The sequence below is a fragment of the Camarhynchus parvulus genome, chromosome Z (genome assembly GCF_901933205.1).
Source record: "Camarhynchus parvulus chromosome Z, STF_HiC, whole genome shotgun sequence".
NCBI classification, from domain to species: Eukaryota; Metazoa; Chordata; class Aves; order Passeriformes; family Thraupidae; genus Camarhynchus; species Camarhynchus parvulus.
The window spans coordinates 9,335,344-9,358,273 of NC_044601.1; the positions used below are offsets into that span (position 1 = coordinate 9,335,344).

The following is a 22,930-nucleotide window of genomic DNA, read 5'->3' on the forward strand; positions in this document are numbered from 1 at the left end:
CCAGCTCCCCCGGCAGGAACAGCCCTGGGACAGCCCGAAAAACTCGGGGTGGGAGCCACGCTGGGTGCAGGGGACGGGGCCTCCAAAGGTGCCAGAACCTCTGGGGCGGGCAGCTCTGAAGGCGGTCCCGCGGGCCCATCGCCGCACTCGGCATCATCCTGGACTGGAACTGGGTCGGCAGGAGGCGGCGGGGCTGTCTCCTGAACTGTGATCTCCGGCATCGGCGCTGTGGGCAAAGGCGGAGCCGCCGGAGGCTCTGGAGCCGGAGGGAGCCCGTCCTCCACTGGGACGGAAGCAGCCGCAGTCTGCAAAAACCGCGAAGCTGGCCCGGCAGACAGAGGAAGAGGCGGCGGGGCCGCCCGGGAGGGGCTGGGGGGCGGCGGGGCGGTGAGTCGCTCTTCTCAGGTGGAACCTCCGACCTGGCGCTGCGGGCAAAAGCGGGGCCGCTGGAGGCTCTGGGGGGTGGGGAGCCCGTGCCCCGCCGGGACGGAAGCAGCCGCCGCGTCTCCGTCGTCACCAAGCAACGCCGGGGCCGCGGGGGCGGGGCCGCCGTGGGCAGAGCCATGGCCGGCACTGCTGCCGGTGCCGCCGCTGCTAGGGGGCCGCGGGGTGGCACCTGCCCCGTGGGGCGCGGGACCAGCTGGGGCCGGCGCGCTGGCTGCCGGCCCGGCTGGGGCGGGGTGTACGGGACCGCTGGAGCGGGACGGCAGCGCTGGCTGCCCCTCTGAGAGTGGCGGGGGAGGGAGAAGGTGGCCCCATCTGCGCATGCGCCCGAAGACGGAGGAAAAAAACCTGCAGCTCCGGGCGAAACTTCGCGCCCCCCGCTGGGACGGGGGGCTGGGAAGCAGCCGTTTGTCCCCCTCCGAAGGGTCGTCCCCCGTGAGTCGGGGGGAACGGCGCCTGCCCCCTCGCTTCCGCGATCCAGGGAAAGGCAGCTGCTTTTCGTTTCAAAACCAGGAACAAAGCCATGAAGACGGGATAAAGGCGAGGAACACGGGAAGTCCGATCCCAAACAGCATCGCAGACAAATTCCATGCATTCCCATACATACGAATCCAATGCATATAGAACATTAGTAAAAAATCCAAAGAACTTTGCCCATCGAAAAAAGTCATATAAATCTTTTTTCAACAGGAGAATTCCATCCTCCTCACCCCATTTTTGCCAGAGGGAAATAAGCCTCTCCTCTGACGGAGAGAGATGGACCTCTGCTTTAGTGGGAAAATTCGTCCACCATTCCAGCCACCACCATTGCAGGGCAGCATCTTCAGGAAGGGAAAACCTAATAGTACCTTCTGAGAGAGTCCAGCACGCTCTGGCCAGCTCCTGCTCGAGGCTGAAAGGCTCCCTGGGCATCTTCCTGGAGGCTTCAAAAGGTCCTTTTTGTGGTCAGCCTTGCTGTGAACTCTGTCCAAATCTGGATCTTCGGTTCTTCAGCTCCTGGCTAAATCCACTTCTGTGGTCACCTGTGAGATGACCATCAATGCCACATATTCGGGGTTTACCCAAATGCAGCAATGCTCCTCTGGAGTATCACCAAGTGATAAATGTCCTCAGAAACACGAGGGGTCACCAATTGTCGTCGGTTGGTCACAAGGTTTTCGGGGTGAAGGAAGAGACGAGACGGGCTCCATGATCAGAAGGCTTGATTTATTATGTTATGATATATATATATATATTGCATTATAACTATACTAAAAGAAAAAGAAAAAGAAAAAGAGAGTTTCCAGAAGCTGCTAACTACCTAAGAATAGAAAGTAAAGAATGATCAACAAACCTTGCTCTCTCGGACTGTGTCCGAGAGAGCTCAGTTCTGGATTGGCCATTATTTCCAAACACTCAATCTGGGCCAATCCAGAACTGACCTGTTGCATTCCACAGAAGCAGATAACCTATTGTTTACCTTTTGTTTCTGGGGCCTCAGCTTCCCAGAAGGAAAAAATCCTAAAGAAAGGATTTTTGTGAAAAGGATGTCTGTGACAGGATACCGCCAGAGGGACAAAAGTTGCTCTAGCTGGAGCTAGAAGAAGAGGAAGGAAGAAATTAAGTGTCTCTACTGTAGAAGTTTAAAGTTTGTGATGTTGTGATGAAATGTTTTGAAGAACTGGACAAAGGACGGGAGAGCAGACAGACACTACCAGAGGCAAAAGAATCAGAACAATAAACTAAACAACAGCTTAAATAAGAATTTGTACATAACAAGGTTAATCTTTATGGTAAAACTTCAGCAAAGGAACCGCTACAAGTCCCTTTCTGAGAAGGACAATGACAGCAATGCCTCAGCCTAGGGGAAGGTGAGCACATCAATCAGGGCTTGTCAATGGAATGCTATTTCCTAAGGGTCTCCAAGACCTCTCCTTTCTCCTCTTCTGGATATTTAGATGTGTTTGTTTGGGGCTAGGGTTTCCTAGTGCACCAGCCCTCAGGGGTTCTTGCCCTGGCTCGGGAAGATACACAGGTACCTAAGGAGTTGCTCCACTGAGTGTAGATTCATTTTCTTGGTCTCTATTGGGCCTGTTAATTGGGAAACTTCCCTCCCAGGAGCAGTGCCATTCCTTGATGGGATTTAATTAGCAGAGCCCTTATATGAAGCTCTCACAGATCTCTGCTGCAGCTCAGCTTCCATCCCACCAAGGCAGCACTTCAGTGGCAAGTTCCCACCTTGGCAGTGTGAAAGCGAGGGATGGGAAATTCCCTCTCAGGCACAAAGAACACACAAAAACTGAGGGCAAGACCAAAGGGACAGGGCCAAGAAGGGAAGCAAGATCCAGAGCGTGTTTCTTTCGAGACCCTGAAGGCCCCTCCTGGGAGACACTGCAGCTCAGGCAGCAGAAGCTGAGAGGGAGGGAGGGAGGGAAGCTGGCTCGGCAGCAGCGGGGGCTCAGAGGCCTCAGCCAATGTAGATCCTGTGGAAGTCGTTGGCCCCGAAGGCCGCGTTGCACTTGGGGCACTTGCGTTGCCGGGTGTCATAGCGCGTCTTCACGCACTCAAAGCAGAAGACGTGGAAGCACTTGGTGAGCACTGCGTCCTTCTTGCGCATGTTGCAGCACGGGCACGTCAGGCGGGCCTGCAACACACACAGACAGACAGACACACACAGACAGACAGACAGACACAGACAGACAGACAGACAGACACACAGCTGTGAGGGCCCTGCAGCCTGCAGCCCAGCTGCTGTGCTCAGAGATGTCTCAACATGAAGGTCCTTCCATTCCTCAGAAGGACAATGTGGTTTCTCCAGTGCCAGAGTACAGACGAGAGATGTCAGATACTGCAAGTGTGCCTGCACACCTTCTGACTAAGGTAAAAAGGGAAGCTGAGGGACACCGACACTCACCTTGTAATCCTTGATTTCCTCCATCAGGATCTCATCACAGTTGGGAACCATGTCAGGTTTCTTTGTGGTCTCCAGCTTCCTGCGCAACCTAGAAATATCTTCCTGCACAAAAACAGGAGACCAAGAGAAGGAGCAGTACATTCTCTGTCAGCTTCTTCAGGGACCAAAGAGAACATGCACCTGGCTAAGTCATGCCACCCATAGTTTCACCCCCTATAATCCAAGAGACAACATGATCCTCTGATGCTACAAGCATTGTCAGTTATCAGGGGACAAAATCTGAAAGAGCCAAGACCTGATAAAGCCAAAATTGAAGTGAAACTGGACACCAAGAGCAGTTCAGCTGAAACTCTCTGCAAGCTCAGTATACAAGGAGAAAGACACTAAAGCAGACAGATCTTGAAGGATTGTGCATAGGGATATGTACCTCAGCCCTTTTGAAGTTGAACATCTCTTTCTCTCTAGTTACTCTGTTTTCCACAATCTCTTCCTGAAAATCATGTAACTTCTTCTGAGCCAGCTCTAGCTGAGCCTTCAGATCATCTGCAAGCTGGGCTGCATCCATGGCCTGAGAAAGAAAAGCAGGATAGAAGGACCAAACATAGAAGAACAGCTCTAGTGGCTTCTAGTCCCTTGTTATTACCTTATTATCAACAAGTTCTAATAATTTAGCTTCAAGATCCCTTTGGTCAGAGCCAAACCTTGGCATGCTGCAAAGCACAACACTTAGAAAAACACTAATGCTCATCCAAATCTCTTCTTAAGGTATTTTCAGCCTTCCAGCTTCCACATTTTCTCTATTAAAGTGCTCAGAGGCAGTTCTATAGCTGTTAATAAACAGAACTGCAAGATACCTATTTCTAACCATCTTCTCTCTTCACCAGCTCTCTTCTAACTTTATAGCCAAATGCCCTAATACCACAAATTGTCATACTAAGCACAGGTGACTCTGCTAAATTCTCCCCACCTCCTCTTCACAGTGCTTTCCTTTTTGCCTGTTTTAATGTAATTTCTGCATTTCTACTAAAACTTAACAACAAAGGCAGCTATAAGACTTAGTCTTATTTTACTGGTAACACACCTACTTTATTGATCTTAGGCATCTGTTGAAAGTGTTCACATTCCCCAGCTGTATTTCCTTTTGCTTATCCCATCTTTGTTACAATGGCTTTGACCCCAGTTAACTTCATCTGGCTGCTCTTTCTTCACCATAGGTTACACAGAAAAATCTATAACCTGCTTGTCCTTATCAAAGCAAACCATCAGTCTCCAGTACTTTAATCATAATTCTCTCCAGGACTCCTCAGCCTTCTGATACACTCATCCAAAACCAGGGAATACCAGGTTCTGGAATGCCAGTGAGAGCTCAGAGCCTTCCATGCCTCCCCAAGCTCCCCCTCACAGCCCAAGAGGAAAGGAAGGCATCGCTCACCTTGCGTTTGTTCATCTCCAGGGCCTGTGTTCGCAGCCCCAGCTCCTTCTCTCCTGTTCCAATGCTGCTCTGCAGTAAGTGTTCCTTCTCCTCCAGCTTACGTACCACCTGCAGCTGGGCATCCACCTTGGAAAGGGACACAGAGGGAACAGAAGGAATGAATGAATGCATGCTCTGTGCGTCTTCAGAGCTGTCATTCCAGCTGCAGCTAAAACTACCCCGGCTTCCCCATCCCCAGGGAGCACACCTTCAGCTTGTCTTTTCTCCCTGAACAGCTGTGCCTGTGTCCAGAGCTGTACCCAGATCTCTCTGGTCAACACTTTAAAAGTTAGCAGTCAAATATTTGCAACAAAGATGTCTTAATTTTTGGGCAGCGGCTTAAAGACTTGCTGTAAGGCAGTGAACAGTTCCACAGTGGTACCAAGGATGATAGGATACAAAGTCATAGAATGGCCTGGATTGGAAGGGACTTTAAAGATCCTCTAGTCCCAGCCTCCCTGGGATAACTTCCACTATGGCATGTTTCTCAAAGCCTCATCCAAGCCTGGCCTTGAACACTTCCAGGGATGAGGCATCCACAACATCTTTGAGCAACCTCCAGCAGTGCCTCACCACCCTCTGAGTGAAGAATTTCTTTCTAACATCTAATATAAGCCTGCCCTCTTTCAATTTAAAACCACTGCCTCTTGTCCTGTAATTGTATACTCATATAAAAAGTTAATCTCCCTCATTTTTCTAAGCCCCCTTCAGGTATGGGAAGGCTGCAATGAAGTCTCCCCTGAGTGTTCTCTTCAAGCTGAACAAGCCCAGCTCTCTCAGCCTGTTCTTGTAGCAGAGGTGCTCATTTCTTCTCATCATCTTTACAGGCTCCTCTGGACTCCCTCCAAGAGGTCCATGTGTCTTTCCTGTGCTGAGGACCCCAGAGGCGGATGCAGCATTGCAGCTGGGCTCTCACAAGGGCAGAGCAGAGGGGCAGAATCCCCTCCCTCAGCCTGCTGCCCACGCTGCTTTGGGTGCAGCCCAGAATGCAGTTGGCTTTCTGGGCTCCCAGCGTGCACCGCTGGGTCAGGTCCAGCCTCTCATCCACCAGAATCCGAGAGTCCTTCTCTGCTCTGGTGCTCTCAGTGATTTCCTCTCCCAGCCTGTGCCCATGTCTGAGGTTGTTCAGACTGAACCATGCTTTCCAACTCCTCCTGTTCATTACCAGTATATACAGCTATAGGTAGAATATACAGACAGAAGTACTATTCCAAGAGGAAAGGAACTTCCCACTTTTCCTCACCCATCTGCTCTCCATAGCAGTGAACCCATAGGACATTGTAATGCTCATACAGCAGCCTCAGTTTCCTACAATGACAGGCCCCTTTGAATCCTGGTGCATTCCCAGGCTGGTGAGAGGAACACTCCATCCTGGACTGATTCTGGTGAGGACAGTTAATTCTCTTCAGAGCAGCTCACATGCTGCTATGTTTTGCATTTTGGAGCAAAACACTGTCAGTAACACAGCACTGTTTTAGCTGCTGCTGAGCAGAACTTACACAGCACCAAGAGCTTCTGTGTCTCATGCTGCCACCAGCAGGTAGGCTGAGGGTGCCCAAGAAGCTGGGATGCCACACAGCCAGGACAGCTGATCCAGCTGGCCCAAGGGGTGTTCCACACCTACAATGCTGTGCTCAGCAATAACAGCTGGTGGAAAGGCGGCAATGGGAGGATGCTCAGAGCTGCAGCATTTAGTACAGTAAGGCCTGATGAAGCCCTGCCTTCCTGGAGATGGCTCAACTCTTGCCTGCCCCAGGAAGTAACCAATTAATGAATTTCTTGTTTCACTTGTATGGACATCTCTGCTTTAACTGTTAAACTGCCTTTATTCAGCTCACCTGTTTTCTCACTTTGTCCCTTCTGATTCTTTCCCCTTTCCCTCAGTGGGGGAGAGAGCAAACAGTTGTGGGCAGCTGTCTAAAACAGATAACCCACACCTCCATCTCCCCACCATCTCTCTTGTCCTCTCTCCTTTTTCCCTATTACCTGTGTTTTCAGTGTCAAAACTTGGTCTGCTAGCTCCTCCTTTTCCTCTTTCAGCAGCTTATGGATCTGGTTGGACTTGATACGTTCTGACATCAGCTTGAAGTTGGCATCATCCTTCTCCCGCAGCTGCTGCATCAGGCGGATGTTCTGCTCTTGCATGTCTTCAAAGGCTTGGCCCGTGACATCCATTTCTGACAGCAGGGCCTCTTCCTCCTGCAAAAGAATCACAGGCTCTGGCCAAACTGTGCCCTGGACTCCCTAGAGTGAACCTGAACATTTTATTCAGAGACATCAAACCTAGCGAACATGGAGGAAGATTCTCGGTGTCAGGGAACACCATTATCCCAATAATCAGAAAAATGTATTCGCTACAAGTCTGCACCACAGCAGAGATATTCTGAATTTGAAGGTGCAGAGAAAAGATGGTCACCTGTCACTTGTCTGGCTGAATCAGGTTTGACACAGTTGTTGCCAGAGCTGGGCAGAAACCAACACCCAATTCCCAGCAGCTGAACAGCTGTCAGATACTCCAGGGCAAAAATTCTACATGTGCACAGCTTTACAGCTTCCAACTAACAGGCTGCCAAGCTCCTTAAACTCACTTTGGTCACTTCAGCATTGACAAGGTAGAGCAGTTCTGTTCTACAATAACAAGAATCCAAATTCTAAGAAAGTACATGTCAATTCATTGGCTTGCCTCTATCCTGCTGAGGTGGCCCTGCTCTCTCATTGGATTGAGCCTTTTTTAGCAGAAGGTATGTACCCCTTCCATGCAAAATATTCACTAGATGAACTGAGGAGGTAATAACTCTTAAAAAGAAATTGTCATCTCTTCCCCTAATGGCTGATGAAGCCAATTCTCCTCTGTGTGCTTCACCAAGGCCACATGTTTAACTGTTTATTTAATATTTAATTGTTATTAAATGTTTCCCACCACGGCCTGCCTGTGATATCCCAGCGCTGAGGGTGGAGGGGGTTATTTTGCTGGTGGTTTTTTTGCTTGCTCAGTTTTCTTCCCCTTTCGTAAACAACCACCAAGCTCCCATCTCTGGCCCATACAGATATAAATTCCTTCTCTCTTCCTGGACGTAATCTGAATGCAGCTCTTCTAGTTGCCCCAGCCAAAAGAGAACTCATCAGGAATTTCTCACCTGCTTAGCCATGGCAAGTTTCTTCTGTAAATATTCAATCTGTTCTTCCACTGCTCGGATCTTGCGGAGGGCATCCTCATCAGCCATCTTCTTACTCTCCTTTTTTTCCTTGTCTTCCAATTCTTTCACCCTCTGCCTCAGCTCTTCAAGCTACAAGAACCAACCAGAAACAACACTAAACACAAGCATATGCCCTGAGCATTGTTCAGAGTCTGTTTTCTCCAAAAATTCTCTGAAACACTCAGGACTGCCTTCAAAGCATGGCAATAGAACCCCAGGTTGTTTTGACAGAGTATTACAGGCAGATATATCATTGAGATGGGCTGTAGGCCCAAGATCTTGACTTCCACAACTTTGAAAATTTCACAGCATCTTTTATCAGAGTAGGAACATCAGTCTCCTGCAATTGTACATGTATGGATATAGACTCAGAAACCATCTGCTCCTTTAAGGCCATCTGGTCAAGGACCTTCTTCCATACAAGGAGGAGATAACAGGAAAATGAAAAGGTAAAATAAAACATACAGAGATACAAACTTGGCAGACAAATGGTAAGGGAGGCAGTGATGAGAATGAAACCTGGTCAGTCACACTAACTGTTGAGAGCACATGGGAGTGTGAAAATGTTTACTCCATCAAGGTTATCTGAGCATGGGAGAAGGAGAAAACCCAAAACAAAATATACAGAGACACAAACCTGACAAAATAAACACAGATACAAAGAGAGGAAGCAAACCTCTCCAGTCACAACAGCTTCCAAGAAACTACAGGAACCACCTCCGGGAAGATCAGCTGGGACTTTGTAACTGATGACACTGTAAAGCAGGAATGGCTCCTGAACTGGGACAGCTGTGGCAATCAAGAGCTGCTCAAATCAAGAAGCAATGTGCAGGGGAATGGAGACCAAGGATGAACAAATTGGGGTTAGACAGAGAAGGGTATAAAAGGAGCCAGTCCCATGGGAAACATGGGCAATCAGTACGCAGTTGTCTGGCTCAGCCTTGCCCACAACCTTCACAGGCTGTCCTGTCCTAGCTTCTTGTATCTTTTCATTACACATTTTCCTAAATATTGCCATGTAATCTAACTCTTTACCCCATGTGTGTGTGCTGCACAGAGGAAGTGCTGCCTATAGGTGAGACCTGCTTGTGAACAAGGCAAGAGGGGCTTGGAACCACAGGGGTCCCAAAGAGAGGGACATGCTGGAACCGAAGGGATCTGCAAATGGGTCTGTGCTTATGAGCCTAGAGACTGGTGTGGGTGTGTGTGCCTGCACTAGCAACTAGTCCCTGTTTATCTCCAGACCATTCCAATCTCTAAGTGACAAAGCTGAGAAGACAAACAGTCCTCAGTTCTGAGGAGAGAAACAACACAGTTCTGCCGCAGAGTATCTGAAAAGAAGTTTAAGTAACACATTAAAAAGAAAAGAGGAAGAGAAATTAGGAATACCTCAGCTTTTGCCTTCTTCTCAGCTGCCATCAGCTGCACTTTGTCTCTCTGCTCTTTGGGGGCAGAGCGGTACATATCTAGCAACAGTTTCATCTCCTTCTGGCTCTCCTGAGCCTTCCTGGAGAAAGGGAGACAGACCACACTGAGAACACTGCAGCAAACCACACTGTTACACAGCCAGCACCACAGCCTGGCAATATTCTCTCGTCTCCCATATGGATATGGAGTTGTTAGTGGCTCATTTTATCCTAGTAACATAAAACAGCAGCTGAGTATAGGCTGGAAATAAAACATTTTCAGGCACATGGGCTGAAATGCAAGAAGTGGGCTGGAGATGAAACACATATCCTAATAATACCTACAAACTCTCCACCTCTGCTTTGGGAACCATATAGGAGTGGGAACACTGCTGTATCCTCTATTAACAACCTGCTGCTGTGAACTTCTATGCTATTGTTATGACAGCAACAAATCAACATTACTTGACCCACACTACGAAGTAACTGCTTTGGTAATTCATGCTTCAGGCTACTGCACTGACCACATCACAATCAGATACAGAGGGTGTCAAGAAACTCTCTTGGTTCCAAACTCCAGTGACGCTGATCCCGTAAAAGCAAGAGCATATGAACACCCCAGGCTTGGGCACTGCTCCCACAGGAAAGGGAGAAACAGCAACTCTTACTTGAGCTCAGTCTTCAGCTGCTTGATCACTTCAGCCTCCTTCTTTCTTCCATCTTCATGCTTCCCTTTCTCCTTCTCTTTGGACTCTCTCTCCTTCTCAGATTCCTTCTGCTTCTGCTTTTCCCGCTCTCGTTCCTTTTCCTTCTCTTTCTCTTTTTCTCGTTCTCTCTCTTTCTCCTTCTCCTTTTCCTTCTCTCGTTCCCTCTCCCTTTCCCGTCTCTCCCGCTCCCGTTCCTCTTCATCTCTCCTGGCCTTCATCTCATTAACATCTTCAGAAGAAGCCTTGGGAACAGTCACTTGGGCAGAAGGATCATCAGGCTCCTGCTTGATCTCTGCAGGTTCCTCCTTTGTGTCTTCAGTGCTGGACTGGGACTGGAGGAGAGCACTGCCACTGCGAGAGCGGATCTGGTGTGGAACAGCAAGAGAGATGACCAAGAAAACAATGTTTAAAGTTCTTAACCAGGAGTCTTCCTTACCCCCTTCTCCCTTATCTTCCCAGATCCATGCTTCCATGCTCCCTTTCAACAGAGCACTACACAGCTACAAAGGAAAAGCATTTGTTTGGTCAAAGGAAGCAGCAGACTGCAGAGCTCCACAGAAAATTTCACTGCATCCTGCACAGTGGAAAGGTTGGTATTCCTGGCAAGGGTGACAGCATTCCCCCTTCTCCTAAGCCTTTCCCCTCTTTTCTGGCATTTCCTGCTATTACCTTGCTCAGGTCAGCCTGGGCCTCTCTCAGTTTGCGCTTGTATCTCAGCACCTCTCCCTTCAGCTGGTGGTTGTGATTCTGGAGGCTGCTGATGAGGTGACGCATCTCCCGATTAATGGGGCCTGCAAAAACAGAAACACCTCTGCCACAAACCACACTTCTGCCAACCTTCTTGAGGACTTTCATGGAGATGAAGAACAAGCTAAGTGACAATGACAAAGAACAAAATAAGACTATCGCCATTCTGCCACATAACAGAGCAACACAAAACACTTGCAGAAGGAAAGTCATGCCAGTTTTATATGCAACCATAAGTCCTTGCAAATTCACAGTCCTAAGTTCCCACTTAGCATTCTTTTTAGGACATGATCCAAAGGGAAACATGTCATGTTACAAAAGAAATCTGATTTAAATGCTACTTCAGAAGTAATTTATTTCTTCTGATAAATTTAAGAATCACTGCTTTGCTATCTAGATTGTCCTTACAGACTTGGAAATGAATCCTCCCCCAGGTAATTTTTAATCATGCAATATATCCTGCCATTAACCGAATTGTTAGCAAAATGTATCTATTATGCAGCAACTAGAAAGAAGTCAGATAACATGGAACTGGCCTCCCAATAAAAGAGGTGAAGAGCTTTGCTTGTTGAGATGAGGAGACCCGCCAGAACAAGTATTTAATAGCAGCAACAAAGAATCAACCCATGCATCCTAGTGGACTGCAGCCCCTAATGGCCATCGGTGGGTAGGCGGTGTTTGTTTTAGGCACAGCACAACACCACCATACCTGCTTGTTCATTGGCAGCAAGTGTCTGTTCAAACTCTATCCTCAGCATCTCATACTCTTTGCGGACTTGTGCCAGGGTGTCCTCCAGCTGAATCACCTCAGTGCGTAGCTTCTTGTGAAGGCTGACCTCATCCCTCTGAGGAACAGAAAGAAAACAGAACTCAGTGCTTTGAACCTGGAGTATCTCTTACCTCATCAATATCAGGTACCACCAGAGCCTGAATTACTGCCAGAAATGTCTATTTCCTGAGCATTTGCGAAGGCACACAGACCCAGCAGTGATGGCTGGTGGCACGACAGAGCTCCCAGGCTGAGGGAGCAGAGGTGTTACCTCGATCAGTTCCACCTGGCGCTGGTGTGTGGCGCGGGTGCCGTGGAGCAGCGTGCGGGCCTCGTCAAGGTGCGCCTTCAGCTGCAGACTCTCGTTGTACAGAACAGAAAACTGGGACTGCATGCAGCGATATTCTGGGGTCTCCTTCACAGCCTCTTCCACTGCCCGCCGCAGCTCAACCTGGTTGGGACACAAGAAAATGCCACAAAAAAGAAAAATTATCCCCTTGTCTTTGGTTTCTGTTTCTCGAGACAGAAGAACAGCGAATCAAGCTGCCACAAGCAAAGACAAAAGTTGAACTTGAATAGCACTGCTGTGAAGTAGGTCCAAGTGGTATGATTCAGTACCAATCTTAAAAAGTGTCTGTGTTCTCTTCATGTGCTAGGCTGCTCCTCTCGCATAACCACAAGATGGAAGTTTTTGACTCTTGGGTCCTGTTTCTCTCAAACATAGGAGCTTGGAAAACATAATAAATTGTAAACACCCAGATCAATAAAAATGGACTCATAGAAAAGTATGAGAGAACAGAGAAAATACACATGCAAGTAGGCATTATGTCAGCCTTCTACCAGTAGTGATAGTGGGGCCCTGGAAAATGTTAAAGATAGACTCTGAAAATGTTAGGTTTGTATTTTGCCAGATCATTGCACCTGCATAAGCAGTATGAAAAATGATATAATTGTTAGATGTGATGATTGTTTAGTAATTAAATATAATTATTGTATAATCATAAGAAGAATCATGAGAAACTATGTTAGAAATTTAAGGGGGAACCACGAGGGGCCATGCTTGACTGAAATCTATGTATACAATAGAACAATATAAGTTTAATAATTAACATGAAAGTTATATAATGATAGAATATAAAAACATGTTCATCCCGAATGCATATCGGAATCAGCTTTGGGTTGTTACCCCTGTCACCCAGAGCTCTTCAATAAAAGCACCCACATATAATAATTTTCGTGATTATGTGTTTCTGAACGCTAACAGTAGGACATAATAACTGAAAGAGAAATGAAAAAAAATCCCAGAAGCATAGAACTGAACTCCTAGAAAACAAAGTTAGCAAATGATTGCGACTAGCAGCAGTGAAACAGACACATATATACATGCATTCAGCTTAAAAATAATTACGGGGAAAAAAAGTTGTAAGCTAAAGACCACTTCTCTCTAAACAGACTCATGTGGATAAACAGAATTCAGAGATGCCTCAAGACAGTTTCCAGCATCAGATCTCTGGATTTAAGTTATGGGGACAGACATTTCTTATAACTGGCACTGACCACTAAGATGAAATTTGGATTATTCTCTCCATCATATACTTATATAACACAGAGCCACAGCTTCTTGTGTTACCACTTTTAAAACATCACAAATACATTGAATGTCTCCTATCTATCCATCCTCCACAGTGGGGAAGACAGAAGTTCACTGACTCTTTCAAGAGCCTCTCTCCCCACACAAGTTCCCTGATTGTTTCTGTTCTCTGGTTCCACTTGCACAGGACGTGGGGAAAGTGGAAGATGGTAAAAATCTGAAAACAGTTTTAAGCAGACGTGGTTAAAATGGACTCAAAGATCAGAATGGGACACAGGCAGGAAACCATTACAATTTCCAACGGTGGCCATGCAGTGTCACCAACGCACTGAGCTGCAAGTGGAGCCACAGACCCGCTCAATTGTACCTGGAGCAAAGTGTAACACAGCTAAACAGCAGGCTCTAAACAGACACTGCAATGAGGTTTTGTGCAGACACAGCACTGCAAAGCTGAGGGCAGCCCATCCCACAGAACACCTTCATCCTCACACAGCTATGGATGTCTCACCTTGAGCTTTTCATTCTGTGTTGTTACTTCCTCAAGATCCTGACGCAGTTCCTCCAATTCATTAAGGCGATTCCCAGCAAGCTCTTTATTTTCTTCCAGCTCTGCATTCATCTCCTCAAACTGTTGGGATAAACTGCTTGTGAATCCTACTGTTAATGTGTCTCCTGAGAGTGCTAATGAACTATCTGTTCATGCAGTAACAGCAGCTACAAACTGAGCAGTCAGGTAACTTGACCAAGTGAGACAGAGTCTAATTCTACCAGGTGTTTCTTAAGTAGAAAACTCATGACACAGACAAAATGGCTCGTCCAGAGTCACCTAGCTTTGTGGCACAGGATCTAGAAATTATCTAAAATAAGTATGTAAATTCTGTTCAAATTGTGGGCCTCGTTCTCCTTGAATGTATTCTTCCCCTTGCCCACAGCCAAGCTCCTGATCTCACCTTGCGGGCATTAATGGTGATTGTTCCCCCATAGAGGCTGCTCCCAGCTCCATACACCTTGTAGCCTTTGGAATTTACCTGCAAGAAATGCAAGAGATTTCTTCAAGACCCAGTGAAATACTGACAAGAGTGACACAGCAGGTCCAAGACTGAAGAAGGAATGTGCAGGTTCTCAGCTCTCCCAGCAAAGTCCCAGAGAGGATGTCACACATCCATCCAACACCACCCCCACTTCCCAGGTCTCCTGGCCAGCGCTTACTCGTTCCAGGACGTCGGCCAGGTGGCGGTTGAGCCTCTGCTCTCTCTTGCGGATCTTGTCAATGTCCCACTGAAGGTCATCAATCATGGTCTCCAGGACAGACACCCGGGATTCTGCTGTCTCCACCCTCTCTTGCAGCTTGGAGAACTGCAATCAAAGGAGGGCTTCAGCCAGCACATTGCATAAAGCCAACTTTTCCTGATGCTGCTCAGGAGTCATTTTTCTCTTATTCATCATGTGCTTTTCATCTTTTGCTGTGGTGACAGACTTTTCCATGAACTGTCCTGAATTTTACACCGGCCAAATCTCATGACAGCAACAAAAATAAGACAAAACTGAAAATTGAGAAAGAGCAGGAAGCTGGTAATATCTGGCAGAATACAGAGGCAGCCACCTCAGCTGATTCAAAGCCTTTTTTGATTTTAATCTTTTCAATCCCTATGTCCATCTACTTTAGAGAGCACCTAAGTGCTCAGATGTCTAACGCTGTGCAAGACCAGCATTAACACAATTTTTTAATGAACTGAAATCTCTCAAACAAATGCTGCTACTAATGTGAATCCTTTAATAACTGGGACCATCCTGTAACTGATATCATTACACTGTCAAATTACACAGAGAAACTAAGGAATTCAGAATGACACGGATGTCACCTTGACTGTTCCAGGTGTCTACACAGCCACCTCAGCATGATGTGCCCCCAGTTTCTTTGCTCTCCCCTGATCTTTAAAAGTTAAATCCATTCAGTTCACTGACTTACTTATATCCTTTCTTTTAGTGATGTAAGAAGCAAATCAATCTGATTTATACAGAAAATCTATGTACAGTTCTCCACAACAACAACCCTTTTTGTAACTTTCAAACCATGCTCCTCCTGTGCCTCTCCAAGGAAATGAGCTGCCTTCCAATCTATGGGAATCATAAATTATGCTAAGCAGGACCCCAAAGCAGATTTCTTTCTCTCCCCTGTTTATACCTCCTGAGACATGACTCTGTGCTTCTCCTGAAGAACATCAGCCAGTTCCTGCAGCCGTCCATTCTCGTGTGACAGGTAGGTATTCAGCTCCACTACTGCTTCTTCCATCAGTGAAACATCTGAAAGGTGCACAAAGAAAAGGAAATTAATGGAAATCTGGTTTTAATTCCTGAACAGCAAAGAGATAAATAAGAAAACAGAAAAGGTAATTTCTGGGTCTAACTTCAGTTTAATTTACCTTTGCCATGGGTGCTTCCTGAGGGCCTGATCTCCATCCACAGAGAGCTTTGTCCATAAGCAAAAAGCTCTGCAGTTTAACAGGGCTGCCCATTTCTGACCCGGGGGCCATCCCCTAACACCAGAGACCACTTCAGCTATGTCTGTGCCAGCAACCCAGACCATGCTCTTCGAACCCAGGGACACAAAAATGCTGCCCAAATTCATGCATAAACCTGCTGCAACAGGTGGCCCAGGGTGACACATCAGGCCAACACACCATGACACCATGTGACAACCACAGCACCAGGGTGACAGGTGAAACTAGAGCACCTGAGGACAAGTTCACATGGCACCAGTGTCAAAGCTACTACAGTTTATGACTGCCAGCCAAGGACAGCAACATGTTCCTCCTACAGCCATACCAGACTTGGTCAGAGCACACAGAAGGCACACCAAGCATGAGCTGATATTTCACCCAATGTTTCTTTCAAAAGATTAAAAATCTAACCTTAAGCTAATGATGTTTTTTCAACAGTCATCTGAGTCTAAAGTAAATCTGCTACATTAATTTTTAGAAAATGGTAATTTGGCTTTCTCTTCAGAACTCTGCTATGTTCAAAACTGACAGCTACACTAAGCTCACCACGCCATGAGATGGGTACAATTTTGCTCAGGACTCAGTGGAAACTGAGCAGCTTGTTATTGCCACACTTTCTACTAAACCGCAAAGGAGAAGGAGTCCACCATCAGTTCACAATGCTGATTTCACTTCTTTACTTGTAAGCGTGAAACCTCTTATGTGGTGGCTGAGGACAGGTGGCTGGGGAGCTCAACTGTTCAACTGTGCTCTCTGACTTCTCAGGCACATGAACACAGTACTGGCAGAAACAAGCTGTTTCTTAGCCCATTGTGCTGGGCAGAGCCCTCGGCATTCAAATACAGAGGTAGATACAATGCACTTCTGGCACATGGCCCTGTAGAGGAGGTTTTGATAACAAGAGTTTGGAAAACCAAACAAATTCATTTTAGAAAATAAATTCATGTGAGAAGGACTAGACCTTAATGTCTACAATGTGGGATCAGGTCGAAGGTGGGGGCAGATGAGCATTCTTGAATACCTGCCACCTTTGTCATACCTCCACTATTCAGCTTGTGAGACAGCACATCCACTTTCTCCTGCAGCTTGTCATACATTGTCACAATCTGGGCAACAGCACGGCGGGAGGACTCCACACGCTCCTGCAGCTGAGATTCTATCTCCTCACTGGTACTGCTGGCTAGAGTGGCCAGGAAGGAGAATGCCGGCTCCAGTCCTTCTCCTGGGAACATAAAGGGGTGAGAAAAAGTAAGTGTGTTCTAGAAGGTAGCATATCACTGCTCTTTAGAATCACAAAAAAAAGCCTGTCAGCCTTTAGAAATGGACATCAGCATTGTCCACAGCTGAAATCCACCTTTCCCACTGTCCCCAGGCAGGTGCCTCACCTCGTTCCCTCTCATCTTTGCGCTCCTGATTACTGTCAGAATCTGGTTCAGGTTCTGGCACCACCAGTGCTTTTCTTTCAGACAAAAGGTCTCCAAGACCTTGGTCCAGGTCAAAGCGTTTAAGGATGATGCGGATATTTTCATCAAACTGAATGATGGGACAGGCAAGGCAAGACAAGATAAAGAATGTATGTGAACAAAAGAAGTGCAGTGGTACAGGGGAGACAAGAAAACTGTATATGAAATAACAAAAGCTGCTCCCAACCTGATTCCAGTAGCGGTTGATGATCAGCAGAGAGGCATCGTCGGTGGCCTGCCGACGCTCCAGCTTCTCAATGTGCTCCCGCAGCTCATCTTCGATGGCCTGGCGCTGGTCGAGCATCTCTGCCAGTTTCCGGTTCTTGGTCTGCAGCGTCCGGATGTCCAGCTCCTCCTGGGCACAGGCACACAGGCCAGGTCACAGAAAGGCTCATCCTGACCCCAGAGACATTTCTGCCTCCAGATGAAAAAAAACAAAGGATGGAGTGGGGGTCTGCAAGGAAGACATACTGTTGAAGAAACACCACCAAGTTTAATGGTTTCCACAGTGGTGCCCGAATCTTCAACCCCTGCCTTCTTCTCCGGAGGTGCAGAAGGGCCAGGCTCTCCAGCCGTCCGTTTATTGCCAATTCCAGACATGGTGGCTGAAGTGTACAGATTCCCACCTTCTCCAAGTTCTTCCTGAACATTAAAGAACACTATCAAAAAAATGCCAAATACACATCCATGCAGTCAGTTTGATTTGGGGTTTTTAACATGGTGACACATCACAGTAACAAAATGCCCAAAACAGAGAAGATCATGGAACTAGAAAGATTTTGAAAAATATTTGTGGGGAGGAATGGACTAAAAGTGGAAGACTGGTAAAGAGGACTGTAAATCATTCAACTGACTTTGCAGCTGGGAATAACTCTTGACAAGGCAATGATCTTCTGGCACAGGCTCACTTTAAGGGCGACCACATCTCCACTACTGTACCTCTGCCCAGCTGTTGCTTTGGGGAGCAAATTTGTTTCTGTTTCAATTTGTTTCTGTTACCTCGCTCCCACGCGGAGCACGGTAACAGAAACAAATTTACTCCTTGCGCACTAACTAGGAGATTGTGTCAGCCTGTGCTGACTCACACATTCTGTTCCAATATTAGTAAAAGACAGCAGCAGGATCTGCACTGCAAGCAGAAAGTTGACGGGGAAAATATCCACTGCTCTGTAATGTTAAAATTGAAGCACTGTACCTTATCACCCTCCTTGCAAAAAAATCTTCATCCAGGTGCACTCTCTGGTTTTCTGCATTAACAAAAACGAACCAGGTTAGACTTCGGCAAACAACTGAGACAGTGTGTATGCGCACCAGTTCACTGCACAACAACCAAACTGTTCCTATTGAATCTACACACAAAGCCAGACAAAGCTGAGGGCAGCAACACCCTGGAAATAAATGAGCCCTACGTACGTAGAGAAGTCACAAATCCTACGGAACTGAAAAGCAACTCAGAGCCGAGGCTTATAAAGACCCATTCCAAGAGTTTTGCTGTGTACCAGGAGAGATGCAAACATGTTTGAAGAAAACCTATTTCTAACCCAAAGCAGTCTGAAAAGGTCTGGACTAACGGAGAATCACAGAACAGCCGGGGCTGTGAGGGAGGACTGGACATCACCTGCCCTGTGCTCCTGCATGAAGCAGGCTAGGCCAAAGCAGGTTGCCAAGGGCCCTGTCCAGGCAGCCTGAGCATCTCCAGAACTCAGCCATGGCTCTGGGCAGCCTCTCTAGTGCTTGATCACCCTCAACATTAAAACAGGCTTTTCTCATGTCAGAACAGTATTTCCTGTAGTTCCTAAAATATTACTGAGCAAAATTACAAGGGTATCCTCAAAAGGTTTCCAACACAAATGGAGCAGCTGGACATGAAAAATGGAACCAACATCTTCACTAGATGTGAGCTGCATTCTTCTCCCATAGCCACTGAGGCTCTGTCAGACTGAATGAAACCAGAAGTGAATGAAGTGCAGACCACACCAGTAAAATCTGACCTGTTCCATTTAAGTCTATAATGGCATTTATGGTCAAACCAGGGGTTGGGAACTGAACCTTCCAGTTCTTATCTGCTTTAACTGAGCAGTTCTACGGAAAGCAACAAGGCCATTGCCTTTTGAAGATGAAGCTGGTACACTGCTTTGCCAAACCTCAGCATTTCACAAGCATCTCAGCATGGCATTGCCCTTCATCGCATGGAAAATAGTATAAAGATTATTTCTAAATGAGTTACTGAAACAGATCCTGATGAGTTACAGCACAGATCCTGTGAGGTATCTTCTAACAGAAACATTAAATTACATCTCAAATTTACAAAGAAAGACAATTGCCACGGAACCATTTTCCTTCTCTTAGCAGCAGCACTGACTTTAGCTGGAATTCCAAGACCATTGGAAGGGAACAGCTGTCACTAAAAACATCTCATTTGCCCCCTATCAGTCTAGGAAGCCACCACTGCCCACTGCCTTTCACGCTTTTTGTCCACAGACAAAATACCCCTTCCACTGCCTCCTCAGCTCCAGCTCCCCTCTCACCGCTTCCTCACACACTGTACACCAGACTCCAACCCATTAATTTTTTATAGCCACAGACCCTCTCCTTCACAGAATCATTTAGAATGGGAAAAACCTCTGAGACTGAGCCCAACCTATGAACTAACATCACTCTGTCAGCCACACCATGGCACTGAGTGCCACGTCCAGCCAGGGACAGGGACTTCACCACCTCCCTGGGCAGCCTCTTCCAGTGCCTGACAATCCTTTCTGCTGCTCACACATAGAAGAATTAAAGGACTCAAGGCATGAATGTACATTTCTTTGAATGTCAGACTTCCTTTTTGTCACAGAACAGCTGATCTGCTCTGCTACCTAACAGTAAGTTTTATTCACTCATTCTGTATTTGCTTAAAAAAAAAGGTGGATTTCCGATGACAAGCCCTATTGATTGAAACTCAGATTTTCTCTTCTTACTTACTACCATTTTACAACTAAATCCAAAACTTTTATTACATCTGCCACCACCTGATGTTCCTGCTACAGTACAGAAATCACACTACACACATAAAAACCTGAATTTATGTAAAAACACAAAAAAACAGAAATAAAAGCACTGGGCACATTTAAAAACTGCTATTTGAGTTTATACTCCCCAGCAGAAACTCCAGTCAAACAGTGATCCATCCACAAGCCTAACAGGGATTTTTCCATGGCTTCAGGTCAAGCTCAGCAGGAATATTTTAAGCATTGGAGTAGAAAGGGGAAAACTCCCAACCCTCTGTTCTGTCTGGCCCTAGCATGGCATGGATGGGGTGCTGTGTCCAGTTCTGGACTCCTCAGTACAAAGAAACTGCTGGAGAGGTTCCAGTGGCAGCCACAAAGATGATGAGGGCTCCGGAGCATCTCTCATAAAAAAAAAAGTGAAACAAGCGGGCCGGGGTGTGCCAGAAAAACACCAAAAAAAACCCAAAAAAACAAAAAAAAAAAATAATAGCAAGGGGGAAAAAAAAGGGGGGGGGTCCTCCCCTCCCCCCAACAACAAAAAAAAAAGAGGGGCGCTGCCAAAAAACAAAAAACCCCCCCCCCCCACCCCCCAAAAAAAAAAGGAAGAAGAGCGCCCAAAAGCCCCCCCCCCCCCCCCGCCTTCCCCCCAAACTCCAAAAACCCCAAAAAAACAAAAACCCCCCCCCCCCCCCCCCCCCACCTCCCCCCCCCCTGCCCCCGCCGTTCCCCAGGCCCGTCGCCTCTCTGATTTTTCTTTCTGACACTTTAACCACCACCCCCACAAACAAACAACACAAACACACACCCACCCCCCCCCCCCCCCCCCCCCGCTCCCCCCCCCCCCCCCCCCCCGCCCCCCCCCCCGCCCCCCCCCCCAAGCGCCCCCCGCCCGCCCCCCCCCCCCCTCCGCCTGTCCCCCCCCCCCCCCCCCCCCCCCCCCCCCCCCCCCCCCCCCCCCCCCCCCCCCCCCCCCCCCGACCCCCCCCCGCGCCCCCCCGCCCCGCCCCCCCCGCCCCGCCCCCCCGCCCCCGCCCCCCCCCGCCCCCCCCCCCCCCCGCCCCCCCCCCCCCCCCCCCCCCGCCGGCCTCGCCGCGCCCCTGTGGCGCCGCGCGCCGGCGCGGGGCGGCGCCCCCCGCCCGGCGCGGACGCGCGCGCGCCAACCGCGCGGGGCGCCGCGGCAGCCGCCGACCCCCCCGCCGCCGGGGGGGCCGCGCCGAGCGCCCCGCGCGGCGCCCGGGGGGGGCCGGGGGGCGGCGGGTGCCATGGCCCGGGGGGTTGGGGGGCGTCGGGCGTGCGGGGGGGGTCGTGCTGGTTCTGGGGGCTGGGGGTGGCCGTGTCTGCCCCCCTGCTTTCAGCCGTGGGCGTCCCCCTCCCTCCCCCCCCCCACAACCACCCCCCCCGCCCCCCCCAATGTTCTGCTTTCCTCAGTGTTGTTTGTAGATTAACTGTCACCTCCTTGCGAATTGTTGTGCAGAGACAACACAGCAGATGAGGGAAAAAAATGACAAGAAAAAATCTGAGTGGTAAGGAGAGAAAGAGAAGGATTAATAATACTTGTATTAATACTTGAGATACTTTTGTGAAGAAGATGGGAGAGCCCAAGCAATCCCATGCCAGTGCAGAGGAACTGCAGAGAAAGTCTTGTAGCAATGTGCAATTACTTAGAGTCAGGAGTGTGACAAATACGGCTGCTTTTTCCTGAACCTCATGGTCCTTCACTTGCAATTGCTACAAGAAAGAGTTGAGCACTTTACAAAATTACAGTTGGTTAAGAACTATAGTGACTGAAGCAGAGTGTTTCTTGGAAAGGATGCACACATGTTTTTAGCATAAGCAGAGGGGAGCCTGGTATTGAGAAACCACCAAAGACCCAGAGATGAATTGATGTTGTGTAAGGAACAGCCTAGAGAGGAGACAATTTTGAGCTTGCGGTGTTGGTGTGCTCAGGCTGTGGCCACAAAAGGAGACTTGGATGGACTGAATCTCCTGTAAACAAGAAATGCACAGCCTTGTGACCAGGGTGTGCTGAGCCTCACCTATTACCTGTTCCAAACCTCTATTCCAAATTAAAAGGACTACAAAACCTCAAATACTGTCTTTCCCTCAAGCTGTAGGAATAGTAGTACGCACCAAATTTGCTATGAAAGCCCAACACATGGGTGTGAAATGCATCCTCTTTGGTAAGGTGGGAGGTGGAGACACAGCATTGTGAACTATTCGCATATTACCCAGATGTGTCTGCAGATATGCAGGTAAATTTGGAGCTTTGGCACACCCAGGACAGTAGCTAAAGTGATCTTTGATCCAGCAGAACTGTGCTGCTTCCAAGGGGAAAGGCTCTATGGGAGATGGTCTGGGAGCTGATATCTCTCCCACCTGTTACTGAACCTGAGGTTGTTGTGAGCAGAAGGCTCTGCCCTGGAGGGCAGAGGGAAATCCTCTGTTTTGTGAAAGGATTTGTGTGCCTGGAGTCTGCTGAAGAAATAGCAGAGCACAGATTCATCCCAAAGATGGGAACAGAAGAGCTTTGGCCAATCAGCTGCAGGTGCTGTCAGTGGCAGATGAAGAAAGGGATTGCAGGTTGCACACTCAAGGAAAGAGGTTGGACAAATGGGCCCAAGAACACAAGAAGCAGCCAGCCTAAGATAATAAAGTGAAAAAGTGACATTTTCAGGCAACCAGTGACTGGGCAAAACAAAATAGCAAACTAACTGCCCTAAAAACACTCACAGCAGACTAACTGCCCTA

At 48.0% G+C, this 22,930-nt stretch overlaps 1 protein-coding gene across 2 annotated transcripts; it reads right to left on the reverse strand.

Annotated features, from left to right (window-relative positions):
- Positions 1–2,159: 2,159 nt before the first annotated feature.
- On the reverse strand, positions 2,160–18,579 carry RNF20 (ring finger protein 20). 2 transcript variants are annotated; one of them, XM_030968932.1, is made up of 20 exons: positions 18,385–18,579; positions 17,661–17,831; positions 17,377–17,544; positions 17,112–17,259; positions 16,766–16,948; positions 15,411–15,529; positions 14,435–14,581; positions 14,176–14,253; positions 13,734–13,853; positions 11,906–12,085; positions 11,575–11,710; positions 10,788–10,909; positions 10,080–10,483; positions 9,395–9,512; positions 7,946–8,095; positions 6,795–7,007; positions 4,770–4,895; positions 3,765–3,905; positions 3,338–3,439; positions 2,891–3,067 (listed from the first exon to the last, which is right to left on the reverse strand). In XM_030968932.1, the coding sequence occupies exons 2-20, from the start codon at positions 17,787–17,789 to the stop codon at positions 2,891–2,893; spliced, it is 2,961 nt and encodes a 986-aa protein (XP_030824792.1). In that variant the 5' UTR covers positions 17,790–17,831; positions 18,385–18,579. The 2 variants fall into 2 exon arrangements, with proteins under 2 accessions (XP_030824793.1, XP_030824792.1); XM_030968933.1 differs by lacking the exon at positions 18,385–18,579 and having other exon boundaries at positions 2,160–3,067; positions 17,661–17,821.
- Between the last annotated feature and the right edge of the window lie 4,351 nt (positions 18,580–22,930).

Bases quoted from the DNA above. Each gene is read 5' to 3' on its own strand.
- RNF20 (XM_030968933.1), bottom strand. From the start codon at position 17,789: ATGTCTGGAATTGGCAATAAACGGACGGCTGGAGAGCCTGGCCCTTCT. The intron at 12,086-13,733 runs GTGAGACATCCA...TGTCCCAACCAG, and splicing joins CACAGAATGAAAAGCTCAAG to GTTGAGCTGCGGCGGGCAGT. The intron at 7,008-7,945 runs GTGAGAAATTCC...ATTCTTTTGCAG, and splicing joins AACTTGCCATGGCTAAGCAG to GAGGAAGAGGCCCTGCTGTC.